Source organism: Vidua chalybeata, chromosome 5 (genome assembly GCF_026979565.1).
Source record: "Vidua chalybeata isolate OUT-0048 chromosome 5, bVidCha1 merged haplotype, whole genome shotgun sequence".
Taxonomy (NCBI): Eukaryota; Metazoa; Chordata; class Aves; order Passeriformes; family Viduidae; genus Vidua; species Vidua chalybeata.
Window position 1 is genome coordinate 70653003 of NC_071534.1, and position 19012 is coordinate 70672014.

Consider the following 19012-nt stretch of genomic DNA (forward strand, 5'->3'; position numbering starts at 1 on the left):
CCACGTGGAGCTGGTGGCCCTGGGGGAAGGCAGCAGTTTTTCCAGCACAGCTTCCTTGGATGCAAATAATAAATATATTTTATTACATTTTTATATTTTTATATATATAAATATATCAAATATATTATAAAAATATATTTTATAAATAAACAAACTATATTATAAATAAAATCTATTACAAAATCTCTATAAAATATATTTAATATTTGTAATATTTTTGTTTCATAATAAATATATTTTATAAAATTAGAAATAATAAATTCCCTCGGTCACCACAGCTCTGAACATCCTGAAAGCACAAGGTGGAGCTGGGCAGGTCTGATTTTGGGAAACCCTAAAAAGAGGCGTGACCTGCTGGTGTCTTTGGGGTGAGGCTGTCAAAGGCCCCTTCCCAGAGATAAAAATTCAATAATCTTTGGCTGTGGACGTGCCACAATTATCCCTCATTTAAACCCAGCCTTGCTAATGGAGAGTTTTATCAGGCTGGGCAGTCTCTGCACTGTTCATTATTTGGTGTTTGCTGAGCTGATGGCTCTTCCATGGCTCTGCCCTTATCTGCTCCCCTTCAGAATTGGATTTTTTATTTCCCAAACCAGCCAGATATGACAAAGTCATTTCCTTCTGCTCTTGTCTTTTGAGGGAATACAAACTCCTTTTTAACAAAAACCATTTAAGGATTAAAATTGCTGGGAGAAGGTGAATTTGCTGAGGAAGTCGAGTCACTTTTAAAGGGGTTTTATAGGAAAATGGAAGTTGGGTTTCCCCTCCTCATCTTCTGTGCTGCAGACACAAACTCATCCTTTTCCCTTCAGGAGCTTCAGCTTCTGAGGTTCCCTGAATATTTTAGAGAAGGAATTATTATGAGCCACGAAGGAGTTGGGACAATCTTTTTAAAGATTTTAAGCATTTTAAAGACTTGTTTGCTCTGGCATGGAATCAAATGGTTTGGGTGGGAAGGGACCTTAAATCCCATCCAGTGCCATCCCTGCCATGGCAGGGACACCTCCCACTGTCCCAGGCTGCTCCAGCCTGGCCTTGGACATTCCAGGGATGCAGGGGCAGCCCCAGCTGCTCTGGCAATCCCAGCCCAGCCAGGAATTCCCAATTCCCAAGATCCCATCCATCCCTGCCCTCTGGCAGTGGGAGCCATTCCCTGTGTCCTGTCCCTGCAGGCCTTGGCCCCAGTCCCTCTGCAGCTCTCCTGGAGCCCCTTTGGGCCCTGAGCTCTTCCAGCTCAGCTAAATCACAATTGCCTTTTGTCACAATACAAAGCAACACTCCGTTTTCAGAAGGCTCCAAACTGGTTTTATTCTAGCATGCCTGCTTTTTGTACATTCTTACAAAACTCATAAATTTGCACTTACTGATCACAAGAGACAAACAAAGTGCTCATTGGAACAGGCAGTTGCACCTTCTCTTATTTTTCCTTCTTGCTTTCTTGGTTTCTGTCGCTGTTGGACTCAAAATGAGCTGACAGAAGTTTGGTAAGTTCAAAAGAGAAAAAGAGCCAGTTTTATTTCTGACCTTGCAATATATAGAATTCCAAAAGTGATAGTGGATTGGAGGATGGAATTGCCACCTCTCCAACCACACTGGTCAAACCAACAGTCCATCAATTCTCTCCTCCCACAAAGAGGAATGCAAAACAATCATTATTTACATGGACAGTGCGTGAGAACTCCAGTGGAAACATGTAAACATTATCAGAAGGTATAAGAAGTTTTATGAGAACTTTAAAACTTTCAAAAGAACTATGAAAGAAAACGTAACGCTTTTAAAAATCAGGGCAACAGGTTTCCAAGTCAACAACCTTGGTAGGAAATTCTTTCAGGGGTAAACATGGATCCTTTTATCAAATATGGATCCTCTTATCAAACATGGATCCTTTTATCAAATATGGATCCTCTTATCAAACATGGATCCTTTTATCAAATATGGATCCTCTTATCAAACATGGATCCTTTTATCAAACATGGATCCTCTTATCAAACCTGGATCCTGTTATCAAACATGGATCCTCTTATCAAACATGGATCCTGTTATCAAATATGGATCCTGTTATCAAACATGGATCCTTTTATCAAATGTGGATCCTCGTATCAAACATGGATCCTTTTATCAAACATGGATACTCTTATCAAACATGGATCCTCTTATCAAACATGGATCCTGTTATCAAATATGGATCCTCTTATCAAACATGGATCCTTTTATCAAACATGGATCCTTTTATCAAATGTGGATCCTCTTATCAAACCTGGATCCTTTTATCAAACATGGATCCTTTTATCAAACATGGATACTCTTATCAAACATGGATACTCTTATCAAACATGGATCCTCTTATCAAACATGGATCCTCTTATCAAACCTGGATCCTCTTATCAAACATGGATCCTTTTATCAAATATGGATCCTCTTATCAAACATGGATCCTTTTATCAAACATGGATCCTCTTATCAAACATGAATCCTGTTATCAAACATGGATCCTTTTATCAAACATGGATCCTCTTATCAAACATGGATCCTCTTACCAAACACAGATCCTCTTATCAAACTTCTCTCTGGCTCACAGAAGTCGCTGTAAAACCTCTTCCACAGTCTTTCTTTCCAGAAGGTTCATTGGAATTAAACTTTTTGCCTTGGCTGTCACGGCTCAGCAGCTGCCCTTCCCTCAGCCCCTTCGTGTGGAGAAACCTTTATTTGCCCAGCGTGTCGTGTTCACCTTCTCTGTGTGGGCCTTGCCCGGGTCACCCTGGATGAGTAATGCCAGCATTTTAATGCATTTCCAGTTCTGACTGGAAAAACAGCCACCGGCCTGAGGTGGGACCTCCTGTCCTGCCACTGCCTCCTCTACAAAGGGAAAATCTCTTCAGGAACACACCCTGAGGCCATTCCACCTCTTCACTGCGGTATCCAGTGCCCACGGCAGATATTTTCTCCTCAAATTCCCTCAATTCCAAGGGGCTGTGGAACATGTTTTCCCCTTTTTCCTCTGCAGATGGGCAGCGCTTCCCCCACAGTCCCGGTTTGGGTGAGCGACGACTTCCATCCAAAGCAGGGGAGGAAAAAATGAGGTTTTCTACAGCTTTTAACCAAAACCCCGCATTTCCCTGCCACCGCCTGCCTTTATTAACGATAACACCGAGCATTTGCATCTCATTTTCCAGCCACACATCTCAAAATGCTTTCCAAGGCTTACTGAGGGCCATTAGAGCATCCTGGGATCATCAGCTTTGCTTCCCCCGAGCCTGGAGTGGGCTTTGATGGCTGAGAGGAGCATCCTGCCCCACTCCAGGAATGATGACTTGGAAATGGACAGCGGAGCCCTTTTTCTGCCACACGGAGCTGTCACTTAAAGTCACTTTCAGGCCCCTCCGGAGTGGTGCACAGGGGTTTCAGCACAAATGGAAATCAGGCCCGGTGTGGAGGGGAAATTGCTGCCTTTCATTTGGCAGCCAGGCCACCCAGCAGTGCTGAGCTCGGGCAGGGCTTTGTGTTTAACCCCCTAATGATCTGAATTCAGCTCTTAAATGGGGCTCTATTTCTCTCGAGCTGCAGTTGTTTTTTTTTTTTTTTATTTATTATTATTATTTTTTCCCTGTCACTGAACTTGTAGCGCATCTTGCTGTATTGATTGCTCACGGAGAATTTTTTTTTTTTTTTTAAAGTTATATTAATAGAAAACCTTATTTGAAAGCCAGATTAAAGATGATCAACACGAGCCTGCCCCGGGGCAGAGGAAAGGACTCGGTGAATGCTGTGGCTTTGTTATTGCAACAAAAGTAAATTTCTGTCTAAACCAGAAAAAGCTGCACATCTCCACCAAATGCAAACCACCTGCCATTAAATTAACAAGGTAAATCTTGAGTGCTTTGATTATTTGGTGAATATCTGCTGCTCCAATATGACTTAATCTAAATGACAGCTTTTTATTTAAGCTTCATAAATAGCCTTATTTTCCAATATTTCTTCTTTCCCACTGCCTGAGCAGTTGGGGCTCTTCTGGAAGAGCACAAATCCTGGCCAGCTTCCCTTCCCAGGTGCTCTGAACCTCCTTTGTGTGATCATGGATGGGCCTGCCCTGGGTGCAGGAATTAACCTGGCCTGGGAGCTGCTGGTGGTGGACAAAGTCACTCAGATCCTGTTGGTTCTGAGGAGAAGCAGAGGAAAAGAAGGAAAAGCTCTTTTTGGGCATTTCACCTGCTTGGCCATGGTTCGTGTCCACAGATCTTTTTGTCCATCCCACAGCTCGGCCTGTTCCTGCTCTGGGATGCTCAGAGATTCCCAGTGTTCTCCACAAACATTGGGAATCTCTGAATCTCTCCAAACCTGTGCCCAGGTTTGGCTTCTCCAAACCCCAGCACGCCCTCAGCGAGCTTGGGGTGGTGTTTAATGAAGGAATGAGGTCCCTGCCTGGTTTACTGGGTTTCCCAGGTGGGAATGCCCTTGAGCAAGGACAGGGAGCTCTGCCACCCTCACCCGGAGTGAAATGGGGTCTGTCACATCCAAACCAAACCAGGGGTGATCAGCTGCTAATTAATCACCATTTATAGCTTTGATAGAACTGCAAATGTACTCAGACTTAGCAAAGCTGCTGCAAAAAGCTGGGAGAGCTCAGAGCCCCTGGCAGGGCCTAAAGGAGCTCCAGGAGAGCTGCAGAGGGACTGGGGACAAGGCTGGAGGGACAGGACACAGGGAATGGCTCCCACTGCCAGAGGGTGATGCCTTGAGATGGCTGAGCTGGAGCAGAGGCTGGGCAGAGCTAAAGAACAAAGCAGGGATTTATGAAAGGATCTCCTCATGGATCCACCTTGGGCAGCACCAGAGCCCAGCCAGGGCTGCAGCCAAGAGGAACCAAAATGGTCCCAAAATGCACGAGCGCTCCCGGGGGCTCTCACTGGGATCAGCTCTGCTCCATTTGCACCTTGCAGTTCATTGTCCCATTCCAGCTTTAGCCCAGGCACTCCCATCCTGCTTGTTTTTCTCTCTCCAGCCCACGCTGTTTGTGCTCCTGGGCCTGAGCTTTGGATCATTTGTCCTTGGTGCCCAGCTGGAGCAGGAATTGTTTTGTCTCCCTGCTCTGTGCACAGAGCTCGCCATCCCATAATGTGAAGCCCAGACCCACACTCTAAAGCAGTTCAGAATCTGAAAAATATAAAAGCCAAACCTTGAGGCATCAAGGGCAGGGATGGTTGGGATCTTGGGAATTGGGAATTCCTGGCTGGGCTGGAATTGCCAGAGCAGCTGGGGCTGCCCCTGCATCCCTGGAATGTCCAAGGCCAGGCTGGGCACTGGGGCTGGAGCAGCCTGGGACAGTGGGAGGTGTCCCTGCCATGGGATTGGAACTGGATGGGATTTAAGGTCCCTTTCCACCCAAACCATTCCAGGATTCTGCAGCCAAGAGCTGAGCAGAGCAATTCAGGCAGAGGACAAGAGTCCAGCTAAGTGTCCCTCTTGGCTAAATTGACTTTTGGAGGACTAAAACCATGGAAAAAAGTGGGATAGCAAAGTGTTAAAACACCTTCAAGACCAGCAGGGACCTGCTGACTTCACAAAGATAAAATGCCTGGTTTGATTTAACTGAGCACGAGGAGATTGTTTTGGTTTATTTTAGAATTTTGGCACGAAAAATTCATAGCTTATAAATGGCTCTGCTTTGCTGGAGCTCGGGGATCGAAACCACACAGTCCCCAGTTACCCAAAAGCTCCTGTTTTCCCATCAAAGTGATCTCCTGGTGCCTTCCAGAGCTTTTTTTTTTTTAATATTTTTTTATTTTCTCTGGAATGTCTGCAGTGAAGCTTTTCCCATGGATCCCCAGCCTCAGCGCTTTCCATGAAATATTTAATGGGATGAGGAAATCAGCCGCTGTTTCCCTGGCCTGGCTGCTCATTTATGGGTTGTTGTGGGAGACAGCGCCGGGGATCGATCCGTGGGGTCAGCACTTAATTCGCCATCATCATTACGCTAATTACCCTCGTTCCGTCCTTCCTTCCTCCCACCCACCAGCCCTAAACGCGGGGGATTGTCATGGAAATAAGTGACCCAATTAGCAAAGCTTTCCAGACCGTTTTGCAGCCGGGATCCCCGCGCGAGCAATGCCAGGAAATCGGGATTTGTGGGAATGGCTCCAAGGAGCCTGCTGGCCACTCCTGTTGGCTCATCCCATTTCAGTCTTGTTATCTCTTTTCTGGAGAAAACCATTCCCTGGTGGCAAAGATCGGGAGCAGAAAGTCCTCCCTGCTCCTTGCCCTGCTCCGGAGGGGGCGAAATAATTGGTGAAATTACGGGATGGGGACTCAAAATCCCAGCCGGGCTTTGACCACACCGTTGGATCACCCTGCTCTCACCAGCACTTAAATCCCTCTGGGATTTGGGGGAATGACTCTTAAATAACCAGGAATTGTGGAGAAATCAGGCTGAGTCTGATCACCCTGGTGCTTGTCCCTTTTTCTTTCCCGTTCTTCACCCTGAATTTGAGAATTCTTCATCCTTCTCATGGATGTTCCCATTCCCCACCTGCCTCTGGATTCCCTTGGACAAAACTCATTCTTTGTGTTCCAGACCTCTGGGCTGCTCCTCTTGCTTTGCAAACCAATCTCTTAAAAACAAACAGCCCTCAAAAAAACCCACTTTTATCTATAATTGATTAATTATATTTATAATTAATTAACTACGTCTATAATTTTATCTATAATTGATTATGATAATGGATTTTATTGATAATTATCTATTTTTTTTTTTGTCCAAAAACAAGATTGCTAAGGATCTGTTTCACTGTATTTATTTTCATTATGCTCTTACTCCTGGGCATCAGGACACTGATTAACTTGAGGAATTTTATTCCTTTCTCTTCCACTGAGTCCAACAGACTGGGAGATTTAAGGTTCTTTTGCAAATCCATCCCTCTGAAGGCCCAGAGAAATCCTGCAGGGAAGTTTTGAGGGCATTTTTTGGGGAGGTGCTGCTCAGTATCCTGGAGGACTCTGAGGAAAAGGGGGGTGAGTTTTTGGTTTGCTGTAGATTGATGGAAGTGTCTACACTGACTTGTGATATTCCCTGGTTTTAAGTAAAATTTGGTGAAGCATATTGGGAAACACAAACAGGCAAAAAAAAAAAAAAAAAAAAAAAAAAATCCTTCCCAGAAGCTCAGAAGAAGCTGAAAGGACTTTTAAAAATCAAGTAACTTCTGAGATAATCGAATTCAGCCCAGGAAATAATAATTCTGAGAAGTGCAAGTTCTGGGAAAGTTACATCATAAATGACTGAAAACAGGAAAAATTAACACAGAGGAAATTTCCCAGTTGAGGAACAGCAAATCCTGGACTTTTTAGGGAATCCTACCATAGTGAAATCAACTCTGTTCCTAATCCTGTGTTAGCATCCTGCTCTTCATTCTCCCTGCACAATTTTGCTTCCTTCAGTTAAAAAAAAAAAAAAAAAAAATCTTATTAGTGAAAAACACTTGATCTTTGGAGTTTTTTTAATGAACCAGTTGGTTTTGGGTGGTTTTCAAGCCTTTTCCAGACTGCAAAGTGCTTAAAGAAAAGTGTGGATCAACCAATGGAGCTCGAACCTCTGAAGTTGCCCCTCTATTTTATTTAACAGATTCCTTTCTCCCCTCCACAATAATCCTTTTTTTTTTTTTTTTTTTTTTCCCAAGGCTGCATCTTTGCAGAAAACAAACCCACTTTTTGGAGGAGTTATTGCCTTTTTTTAAAGCGCTAATTTCCTGGGGAAATTTATGCCCGGCAGCAGCGGAGGCAGGCGAGGAGCTCCGCAGGCAGCGCTAACGAGACAATTCATTAAGTGCCGAGTGTACACACGCCGTAAAAAAACATTAATTCCCCAAATGAAAAACTAATAGAGTGTTTAGGCTGCTCTTTATCACCAGTGACAGTCTGGGCTCTGCTCATCATTAGTGTTTACCCAGCTGATGGGGGCTGCAGCTCTTCCTTGCCACCTCAAAGGCTTTTTTTCCCAGCTTTGCCCCTTCTCCTGCACTTGGATTTTAAGGAAGTTCTCAGTGCCAGCCCTTCATTTTTGTCTTCTTGCTTTCCTTTTCCTTCTTTCTTGCTTTTTTTTTTTTTTTTCCCTTTCCCTGTGTCCCTGTCAGAAGCTCGAGGAGATTTGCAAGGGGAAATCCCTTCCTTAAATCTCCTCCAGCACATCCCCAATTTTTCTCTGAGAAAACAGGACTCATTAGTGGAAATCTATTAATGAGCAGCTCTCCCTGAGCTCGTTTCCTCTTCACTTCTGTTTATCCTACAAGTGTAGCTTCGTCCCTTTGGCACCAGTGAGTGCCCTTGCCACTGATCCCAGTAAAAGGTGAATTCCCAGTAAAATGCTGGGAATTTGGACAATTTAGACATCCCAAATCCAGGTGTGAGGTGCCAGATACCTTGAAGGTTGGACTGATGGCCTTTAAAGTTCCCTCCCAACATTCTTGCTTCCCTTCCATTCCATGATCTTGGAAGTCTTGGGAGAAATCATTCCTTTGAGTGTTTTATTTCCCTGGCTTTAATCCCTACAAAAGAGAACAATTTAGGTAAAAAACAGTAATATCTGGGTGAATCTTTGAAGTATTTGTTTATATCTAAGAGGCCCAAATATTCACACCTCAGAGAAGAGGCACCCCAAAATCCAGCTTTGCTTCCTGAATTCCCGTCACTCTGAAATGAATCCTCTGGGAGAATCAAAATCCAGCTCCAGCTTTTATGGCTCATTCCAGTCCTTTCCTAGAGAGCTGGAATTCCCAAATGGACCAATTTAGGAGAAGGCAGTCACTGATCTGTACCCCAAAGTCCCTTTTTGGTGGGGCATGGACACCTTGGTGGCATTCCTGTCCCCTCACAAAGTTTTTCTCACCAGCAGCATCTTTCCCTTTCCCAGCTGAGTCCAGAGGGACACATAGAGGTGGCTTTTAAATAATGAAATATTTAAAAATTACCAATTTTTTTCATGCTTTTTGGGTGTGCAAGTCAGAGGTTTCCTGGCAGAAATCCCGCTGAAATAAGTCCTTGATGTTGGATCCGATGTTCACACCCTACTCCTTTAAAAAATAATCACATCTCTCATTCTGCTTGGCTTCACCCAAAGCTTTTTCCTTGAAACACCAGATATTCTCCTTTTTGAAGGTGTTTTAGTAGCGATTTTGTGGCCTTGTGGCATCATCTCCTCGTGGTGCTAAAAGCTGTGGGAACGGGGAGGCCCTGCTGGAATGGCGGTGAGGGATAAAATCTCATTTTCCAGGTTTTTACCTGCTGGGAACTCAAGCACTGAAAGTGGTGCCTGAGATCCCCAGGAAAGTCTCCAGCAGAGAGAAGAGTTAGCCCTGACTCTCCAAAGGCTTAATCCAGCACCTTCCCCGTGACAAATTCCCTTTTCCCTGTGGTTTTTTTTTTTGGAGTTACCTCTTCTGGAGAGGAAGGGAAGGAGAAATTCAAATTTAAGGAGCTGCGAACTGGTGCTTAAATTCAGCAGGAGTTTCTTGCTGCATCTCTCTCCCAAAGAAGAGGGATTTTCCCCCAGCAGGGCTGTAAAATGTCTCTGTGAGCCTTTCCTTGCCCCCATAGAGGAAATTAGGGAATGCTGTGCAAATCCTGAGCATTTTGGAAGTTCCTTCCTCAGGTTCAGGGCGCAGAGTTTGTCTCCTTGGACTGATTTTGCTCCTGGTGCTGTTAAACCACTGGGATGTGTCAGTGGTCACTCTGCTCACGCCTGAGTGGCTCCAGGGGTTTTGTTTAAAATTCCAGAGGTCTGGCAACCTGCATCCATCCATTTACAACCTGCCAGCAGGCGCCGTGGAACCGCAGAGTGACTGAAATCCTGGGTGGCAAGGCCTGTGCTGAGTTTATTTTCCTCTGAGGGAGAGGATTTGGCTGTGATTTCAGCCAGGGAGGAGAAATCCCAAACAAAGCTGGGACTTTTATCCAGCAGCATGGAGAATTCACCTTCAAATTCAGCCTGGGAAGGCTTCAGGATGGTCGGGGCCAGCGGAGCAGGACATTGGCCAGGGTCTTGTGGTGGCCAGGTGGGCTCATGCTCAGCTGGGTGGAAATGGGTTAGGAAGGAGGAGAAGGGGAAGAAGAATTGGATGCCTGGTCTGTTTTGCCCCATTTGCATTCCAGATTTTTTCCCCTGTTTTGCATTCCAGATTTTTTTCCCCCTTTTCCCAGCATTTCAGCAGAGATCCCTCCCTTTGTTTCAGAGTGTGGTGGGTCCGCAGCCACAGGAAGGCTCAGCCTTTGCCCTTTGGGCAACTCCACAGCCAGCTCTAAATGGCATTTTCTACTCAAAGCCCTTCAATAATTTAGGCTCTGGTTATTTTTTGCTGCTCCAGCTCATTTGTTGGCTTCGTGCTGCCAAGGATGATGGAGTAAAACTATCTGGAGTGAGACTTAAAGGAATGGGATTTTCTCTTCTGGATGTCCAGAGAAGAAAGGAAAATTGATGGGCTCCAAAAGGCTTCCTTTGAGCTCCAAAAGCAAAAAAAAAAAACCACAGGAGAAATTCAGATTCACCCCCCCAAAAAAAAACCCCACCTGAGCCTCCTCCCTGCCAGGGGGCCCCAGAAGGATTTGAGTGCTTTAAACAGGGAGCAGATTGTGCCCGTCTCCCTCCTCCCCTTATCTCCACTGACAAATATAATTACAGCTTCACTTAAAGTGCCGCAAGTGAATTGTGGAGAGGAGAAAAAATGGTGTGTGCATCTGCCTGCAGCAGGAAGGAGCTGACTCCTGCTTTTCTGGGATGGCTCCATCCATCTCCAGCACTTCCAGTGTGGCATCTCCAGACAGAGCTGGCTCGGCTAAAGAGAGATGATTCCTGCACCACGTGCATCTCCAGGAGGATAAAAACTTCTCAAAACGTGGGAATTTGGGCTTAAAAAAAATGATGGTACAGGTGGGGATTTCTGCTTTCCTGTCACCAGGTAATTATCCTTAGGCCTGACCCTGAGCTGAAGTCCTGCCACCCTCCAGGGTCACTTGGAGGACAAACAGCTCTCCCCAAGTGCCTCCTGAGAGTCCTGGGATAATCTGGAATTAGAGCTTGTGTAAATAAGCCCCTCACCCCCTCGCTGGTAATTTAATTTTCTTGGTGGGACAGAGCTCAGTGAGCAGAGAGGGGCTGGGAGGAGTCTCAGGGAAGGGGAATCCTCATCATTCCCACCCACCCAGGCTGGATTGTCACCCTGGTTTCCCTCTTTATTCCCCTTTCACACTCCAGGCCAGTTCATCATTTCCAGCAGTATTCGCCAGGCTGGGAATTTCTCGGTGTTCCTTGGTTCAAAAAATGACTTCGTGAATTTTGCTGTGACCTCAGGAGTTGCTGAGAGGGGTTAATTCCTGGAGCTAATTCATGGAATGGGTTGGGTTGGAAGAGACCTCAAAGATCACCTCATTCCAACCATGGTCAGGGACACCTCCCACTGTCCCAGGGTGCTCCAAGCCCTGTCCAGCCTGACCTTGGACACTTCCAGGGATGCAGGGGCAGCCAGAGCTGCTCTGGGCATCAGAGATCATCTACTTCCACGTTCTGTGATTTCCACACTTAATTGTACAGTTCCCTTCTGTTTGTTCACCTCTGCTTTAATTTGTTTTGCACAAAAATAATTGGGGTTTTTATCCCCTCACTTTGCTTTTTTTTTTTTTTTTTTTTTCCTCTTTTCAGGCTGGATCTGAGGGTGTGTTTAATTTTAGGCCAATTATTTTTCGTGTTTAATCCAAAGTTCCTCTCCCAAAGCAGGGCTGTGGCTGTACAAAAGTCACATTTCTTGAAATCAGCATGACTCCAATTGGAATTTGATTGTCAGCAGCTCCTTGGGAATGCACAGATCCTTCCTGGGATGTGTTGGATTTGGGAAGGGTCTGGAGCAGCTGAAGGAGATGGGAAAGGGGCTCAGCCTGGAGAAAATGATCCTGTGATTCAACAAAGAGGGAAAGAATAATGTTGCCATGTAAAGAAGCAAATATAAATCATCAGTGAATAGGGTTAGGCTGGAAATTCGATCCCAAATTTTACCTTCCCTGTTGCAGAAGCATTTTGAAGGAGCCAGCAAGGGTAGAAATCACTGAAATGGCACAGGAATCTCTACTTGAGGCCATGTGACACAGGGGTTGTGGGGATGGGACTTGGAGATCCAGGAGATCTCCTCACAATCCCATTATTTCATTCGAGTGTTTCAGGGCAGCCTGATTTCAGGCTCTGCTGACCACCCCAGCCAGGATGTCAGCTCCAAAGTGCTGCTTGAATGAGGCCTTGAACTCGGATATTTGGGATGCACTTCCCCAGATCAGGGTGGAATGTGGGATTACAGGGGTTCTTTCTTGTTATGGAGCTGCTTCTGCAGCTCCAGTGGCTGCAGGGAGGAGCTTCAGGGCTCAGCCCTGGGATAGAATACAAGAGGTGAAGTGATGGAGTTAGACCTGCACTCATGGCTGGGATAAAATCCCAGAAGGTTTTTTCAGGGAGGTTTCAGTGGGAAGGAAACCACCCATGAGCAGCTCATGGGTGTTGCCTGTGGTTTAATTCATTTTTACAGCCCCGAGGGATGAAGTTATGGAGTTAGACCTGCACTCATGGCTGGGATAAAATCCCAGAAGGTTTTTTCAGGGAGGTTTCAGTGGGAAGGAAACCACCCATGAGCAGCTCATGGGTGTTGCCTGTGGTTTAATTGCTTTTTACTGCCCAAGAGCTGTGGTTAAGGAACAAAACCAAAGCCAGGCTCCTCTGAAGGGATGGGGACTCACCTGAGGGACATTGTGGTGACCAAAAAGGACCCTCCCACCTGTGGGTGCCTTGGCTCCCAAGCAGCTCCTCCCTCCCAGCAGAGGGAGATAAACATTCCTGGACTCTGCAGCCACAGGAATTCTCAGCCCAGAGCAACCTCTTCCCAGGAAAATGTCTCCTGGTGGTTGATGAAACCTCTCAGATCCACCTGGGAGTTCAATCCATTGCAGGAGTGTAGGAATATGTAAAAGACTTTAGAAAGTGCAAAAAGGCCTCAGAAAATAGACATGAAGCTGAGAAAAGCTGGGAAATTTCAAAACCTTCTCATGGGAAGCTAGGAAGTGAAGAATCAAGTGAATACATTTATATTTATCATAAGGATCAAGAAAGAACAAGAACTTACTGATAGTTCAAGATGTGAAAAGTCCTAGATATATGCTCTGCAAAGATAGGAAAAGTTTCAATCTTAAATAATGAATTATTGTGTATTGTTTGAGGTCCTTTTGTTAATGTTAAACCCACGTGGGTCCTTTTCTTATTGGTCAGAGTATAATGACTTCACACCTTTTGTTTTACACTATTGGTTCAAAAAATATGTAGAAAAAGGCTTTGCATGGGCTGCCAATGAGACAGAGTAAAAATTTAACAGGGTAGAAATCCGTTTGGATTTAGGTGAAATGTGCTGCTTTGAGCTTGCTAACACAAGTAAAATATGCTGTTTAGTCTGGTAACTGCAGCACTAGCAAAACTGCCCCAGCTGAGGAGACAGAATGCAAATTTCCAAGCTAAAGAGATAAGAGATAAGAAAGACTCTTCAGACCTTGAAACAGACAGACCCAGGAGTTCTCTCTGTGCTTTCTGACAAAAACTGAGTACAAGTGTAACTGGCTGTAAGGTGAAATCAGAGGAATGAATATGCATGAACCTATGGTGAAATTCTATGAATATGTAAATTATCTAGAGTAATAAAAAAGGATTGGGAGTTTTCAGGGGCACGCATGCCCTTTGAAGGGAAATCCTGGCGTGCGCCCGGCGCTGTAATAAAAAAAACATACCGTGCCCTACAAATCGATTGGAATTGTGGGGTCTTGATTTTTCACTGCAATTCACCATCTTGCCTCCGCTCTGGATTTGCATGGATGTCTTTGTTTCCCTGTGTCTCTTGCTCTTTGCTTGTGTGATACAGACAGATGATAAATCCTAAGTCTGCAGCCAGTCGGGGTCCCGTGCCGTTGGTGAGACACGGACCCGTCCGGCAGACAGGAGCACTTTGGTCCTTGATCCACTCCTGAATCACAGGTGGAGGGAACATCCAGAGCTGGGATGGGAGCACACAGGAGGCTCTGGATGGGGTGGAGAACGTCCCAAATTTAACTCTTCTCTCTCGGCAGCCATGTCCCCAGGCCAGGACAGCCATGCCAGCCTGGAACACCTTCCTGCATCCGAGCAGATCCTGCAGAGCCTGAGTGAGCTGGCCAGGTCCTTCCAGGAGATGGCCGATCGCTGCCTGCTGGTGCTGCACTTGGAAGTCAGGTAAAAACCTGGGGTTTGGGGATGGAGGGGGATCCTGGGAGGCTGCAGGTGAAGATCATGCCCAGAGGAGACAATTAAACTTGTCCACAGCAGCATCAAAGGTTAGTCCAGGAATGCCAGACCTCCAAATCGTGGATGGCCAAATGTGGGGTGGAGGCAGGGTACCAAAAGTGGTATTTCCTAGGGAGGTTTGTATCTTAACTAAAAGAGAATTTAGGAAGAAATTCCTTAATGTGGGTGTGGGGAGCTCCTACCAGAGCAGCTGTGGCTGCCCCTGGATCCCTGGAGTGTCCAAGGCCAGGCTGGACAGGGCTTGGAGCACCCTGGGATAGTGGGAGGTGTCCCTGCCCATGGCAGGGTGGCACTGGATGATCTTGCGGGTCCCTCCAACACAACCCACTCTGTGATTCCATTATTATAGTTCAGAGACCAGGAAAAATGTGACTTTCAGGGACTTCATCCTTCCAAAACAACACAATGGTGTTTTCACAGTCTAACAGGTGTCTCCACAGTTTGGTGGGGTTTTTTTGGGATTGCAAATAGGAGCTTCTCCTCCTACTTTTTCAAACAGTAACAGGAACTGGAGCTGGATTGTTTTCAAGGGCTGGGTAATTTCATGAAGTCTCTGCCTTCACATGCAAAGATCAAAGGCAGCAAATCCCTTTCTTCAGGCTGCCAGCTGACCACTCCAGGGCTGGGAAGATGCTTTTCCCTGGAGAACTGTTTAGGCCAGGTGTATTTTCGTTGCTTCCCTTGGCTCTGAGGCATCAAATAGAAGGGGAATGTCAGAGATTTGATGGATCATCAATTTGTTCTTCGGCGACACATCCCAAGCCACGTCGTGTCCCCGTGTGCTCTGCTGGAGTCAGCGTGGAGCTCTGGAAAAAAAAATCCACATTAATTCTTGTCAGCACTCCTTCATCCTGCCATCCATCACCTGCTGGGCTTGGAAGGATTTGAGGAAAAGGTGGTGGAAGTATGGAAATGGAGCAGTTTTCTAGCTGGGCTGAAGTAACCCGGACTCTTGGGATGGGTTTCTGGCCTCTGTGGCTTTTTGTCACATTTGAGTTAAGCAAAAATCCGTAGAATGGAATTCAGGGATAAATTCCAATGGAATTTATCAAGGGATAAACTCTGCTGTAATTTAGGGCAGAGCATTGCCCAGCTTCTCCAGTGCTTCCAACAGGAGCCGAGTTTGGAGCTGTGAATTCACCAAACCACGTCACCGTGTCCAAAGGGTGGAAGGGATTGAGGAGAGGTGCTGCCATCAGGAAAACCCCAGCGGGGTGGGAGCTTCCCTGGATCCCTCACTCCGCATTTCCAACCACCTGCACTAACAGAGAGCAATCCCAGTCTCTCTGGTGCCTGTTCCCAGCAGGATTCTCTGATCCTGCACCCATTCCCTGGATCTGCCATGTCCAAGGTGCACAGCGCAGTGGGAATCCATCCATGGAATCCCTGTGGTTTGAGAGACACTCAGAGCACGTTTGGGAAGAGCCTGGGAATTTATCCCACCTCTGGCTGCTGCAGGTGCAACCTGAGGAGACACCAAAACAGACAGGGATTTGGGAATTGGCTCCATGAATTCTCCAGGAATTTTTGGGAATTCCACACAATTATCCCCTGACTTTCCCCTACCTCAGAACCCCCGTTCATTGCAGATGCAGGTTGGTGTTGTCTTCCCCTCCTCCAGTGCCCCTGGACGTGACCCTGAGGTCACTGAGATCCTGCTCCTTGGATTTGGATGTGCTTCCTTAAAGGAGACATTTGGCACACTCAGGTCATTCACCAAGCCATGGAATCACATCCTACAATCCTGCAAAGGTTTGGGTTGGAAAGGACCTTAAAGATCATCCAGTGCCATGGGCAGGGGCACCTTCTCCTATCCCAGGTTGCTCCAAGCCCCATCCAGACTGGGAATGGAAGCAGCTTTTGTTGGAATAACCATGAAATTTTAGACTACTTAATGTCTGTTACAGGATTTTCATATTTTAAAACAATATAAAAAATTATATATAAGATGCTTTTACTCTGGGGATTACCCTAAACTGGACTTGCTTGTGATGGCCACCTCAAGGGTGTTTTCCAGGGAATATGGAAGCCAGGACATCTCTGTCACAGCTTTGGGCCACTCTGGTGTGAGCTTCCTGTCCCCATGTGCTGACCCTGAGTTATGCCCCAAATGCCAGGGATTCTCCCTCAGGCTTTGATTTGTTCCCCTGGCAGGTAAATCTCAGAACCATGGAATCGTTTAGGTTGGAAAAGACCTTTTAAGATCATGAGGTCCAACCATTCCCAGCTCTGACCCTGTCCCCAGGTGCCACATCCACAGGGCTTTAAATCCCTCCAGGGATGGGGACTCCACCCCTGCCCTGGGCAGCCTGTGCAGGGCTGGACGACCCTTTCCATGAAGGAATTTTCCCTAAATCCAACCTAAACCTCTCCTGGTGGAAGTAGAACCCAACCCTGTTCCTCCTGGGTGATTACAAAAGCAGAAGGAGCTCTGCTATGGATTGTTGCTGGACACGACTCTTTCCTCTCTGGCTTTGAGAGAAACGACTTAATTACGGTTTTTTGCAGAGTCCTAAGAGGGGATTAAGCTGCATGGAATTTCTCTTTCCATGGAGAGGTTAAAGTTGGGATTTAACTGCGTGGAATTTCTCTTTCCATGGAGGGATGATGGTTGGGCACATTGGGATTTGACTGCATGGAATTTCTCTTTCCATGGAGGGGGTAGAGTTGGGATTTAACTGCGTGGAATTTCTCCTTCCGTGGAGGGGTTAAAGTTGGGATTTAACTGCGTGGAATTTCTCCTTCCGTGGAGGGATGATGGTTGGGCACGCTGGGATTTGACTGCATGGATTTTCTCTTTCCATGGAGGGGATAAGTTGGGATTTAACTGCATAGAATTTCTATTTCCATGGAGGGATGATGGTTGGGCACGTTGGGATTTGACTGCATGGAATTTCTCTTTCCATGGAGGGGGTAAAGTTGGGATTTAACTGCGTGGAATTTCTCTTTCCGTGAAGGGAGATGGTTGGGCACGTTGGGATTTGACTGCATGGAATTTCTCCTTCCATGGAGGGATGATGTTTGGGCACGTTGGTGAACAGGAAGGAGTTGCAGTAGTGTGAAGAGTTTGGGAATAGGCACCATCTTGGAATTTTAATGATCATTCCATGACCCCTGGCCCGTTGGTCATGCCAGTTATCCCTTTTATGAGGTTTTCATGGAAGGAGTTCTTGTTGGAGGACTGGTATTGTATGGGAAGTTGGGGAATCTTGGGAAAATTCAGCGGGACGATGGAGGTGAGATCTATCACCAAGGATCTGTTGGGTCCATCCCTGAAGATGGGACAACGACAAGAGGAGTGCCTTTAACACAGACACCACCACCCATCTCATGAAGTTACTTTTTCACCAGCTTGAGGAAGGGAAAAACCACTTTGCATCACCACAAACACTTTAAAACGGGGGTTGTTGCATTGTGATGTTCCTCCCTCATGCCTCACAGGGTTCACTGTTTCCACTACCTGATCCCTCTGGCCAAACAAGGGAATTATGCCATCGTGGCCAACGTGGAGAGCATGGACTACGACCCGCTGGTGGTGCGGCTCAACAAGGACATCAGCGCCATCGAGGAGGCCATGAGTGCCAGCCTGCAGCAGCACAAGTTCCAGTACATCTTTGAAGGTCAGGCACTTCCCAAGCCTTCCTCCATAAAGGGTTTTCCATTCTCATCCCAAAGCTCCACGGGGTTCCCGTCAGGGATGAAGCAGAGTGAGGTGCTGCTGTCACCTGCAGAGCGTCGATGAGTGAGAACCGTGTGGGAGAGCTGGGGGTGCTCAGCTGGAGAGGAGAAGGATCCAGGGAGAGCTTCCAGCACATTCCAGGCCCTGAAGGGGCTCCAGGAGAGCTGCAGAGGGACTGGGGACAAGGCCTGCAGGGACAGGACACAGGGAATGGCTCCCACTGCCAGAGGGCAGGGATGGATGGGATCTTGGGAACTGGGAATTCCTGGCTGGGCTGGAATTGCCAGAGCAGCTGGGGCTGCCCCTGCATCCCTGGAATGTCCAAGGCCGGGCTGGGCACTGGGACTGGAGCAGCCTGGGACAGTGGGAGGTGGCCCTGCCCATGGCAGGGGTGGCACTGGAGGGGCTTTGAGGTCCCAAACCATCCTGGGATTCTGTGATTCCCTGTTTGTTCAAGAAGAGGGAAATGACTCCACACAGAGCCATGGGGACCGCTCACATCCTGTTGAAGTTTAAATTCATACTCATGGTCCTCCTGAATCTCAGGCACCTCTTAAACCCTGGTCTGGGCTTTACAGATTTCCCATCCTGGCTCCCTGTACATGAACTAGATCCTTAAATTAGACTTTTAATTGGCCTCTGGGCTTGCCCAGACCTGTGCAGTGCAAATCAGGCTGGGTTCTTGCTCTTTGTAATGTGGCACGAGTGGATGCATCATTTTGGGGGTGCCTGTGTCCCTTAGCCCCCAGCTGTGCCCTTCTGACATCCTTCAGACACAGGAAACTGTTCAGGACTGATCAGAGAGGGGTTGTACATCAGGGGCATTGGAATGCAGCTCATTCCTGCTCCTGGAGACTGAATTTCCCAGGAAAAACAGGGAGAACACCACCCTGGATAACAGATTAAAATCCTGTGGTTTTACAGGAGCTGCAGTGACCCCTTGCTCTGCCCAGACAGGGAGAGAGACTGGCAGGGACATTATGCAAAGCCTG

At 46.8% G+C, this 19012-nt stretch overlaps 1 protein-coding gene across 2 annotated transcripts in view; it reads left to right on the plus strand.

Moving 5' to 3' along the window:
* The window catches only part of EXOC4 (exocyst complex component 4), a 309659-nt gene that overhangs the window by 267851 nt on the left and 22796 nt on the right, over nt 1-19012 (plus strand). Inside the window, exons 15-16 of one of the 2 annotated variants that reach the window (XM_053943113.1) lie at nt 14128-14269; nt 17783-17961. In XM_053943113.1, the coding sequence (XP_053799088.1) occupies nt 14128-14269; nt 17783-17961 (321 nt within the window). The remainder of the gene's footprint in view (nt 1-14127; nt 14270-17782; nt 17962-19012) is intronic. The other variant, XM_053943114.1, reaches the window with a different exon arrangement.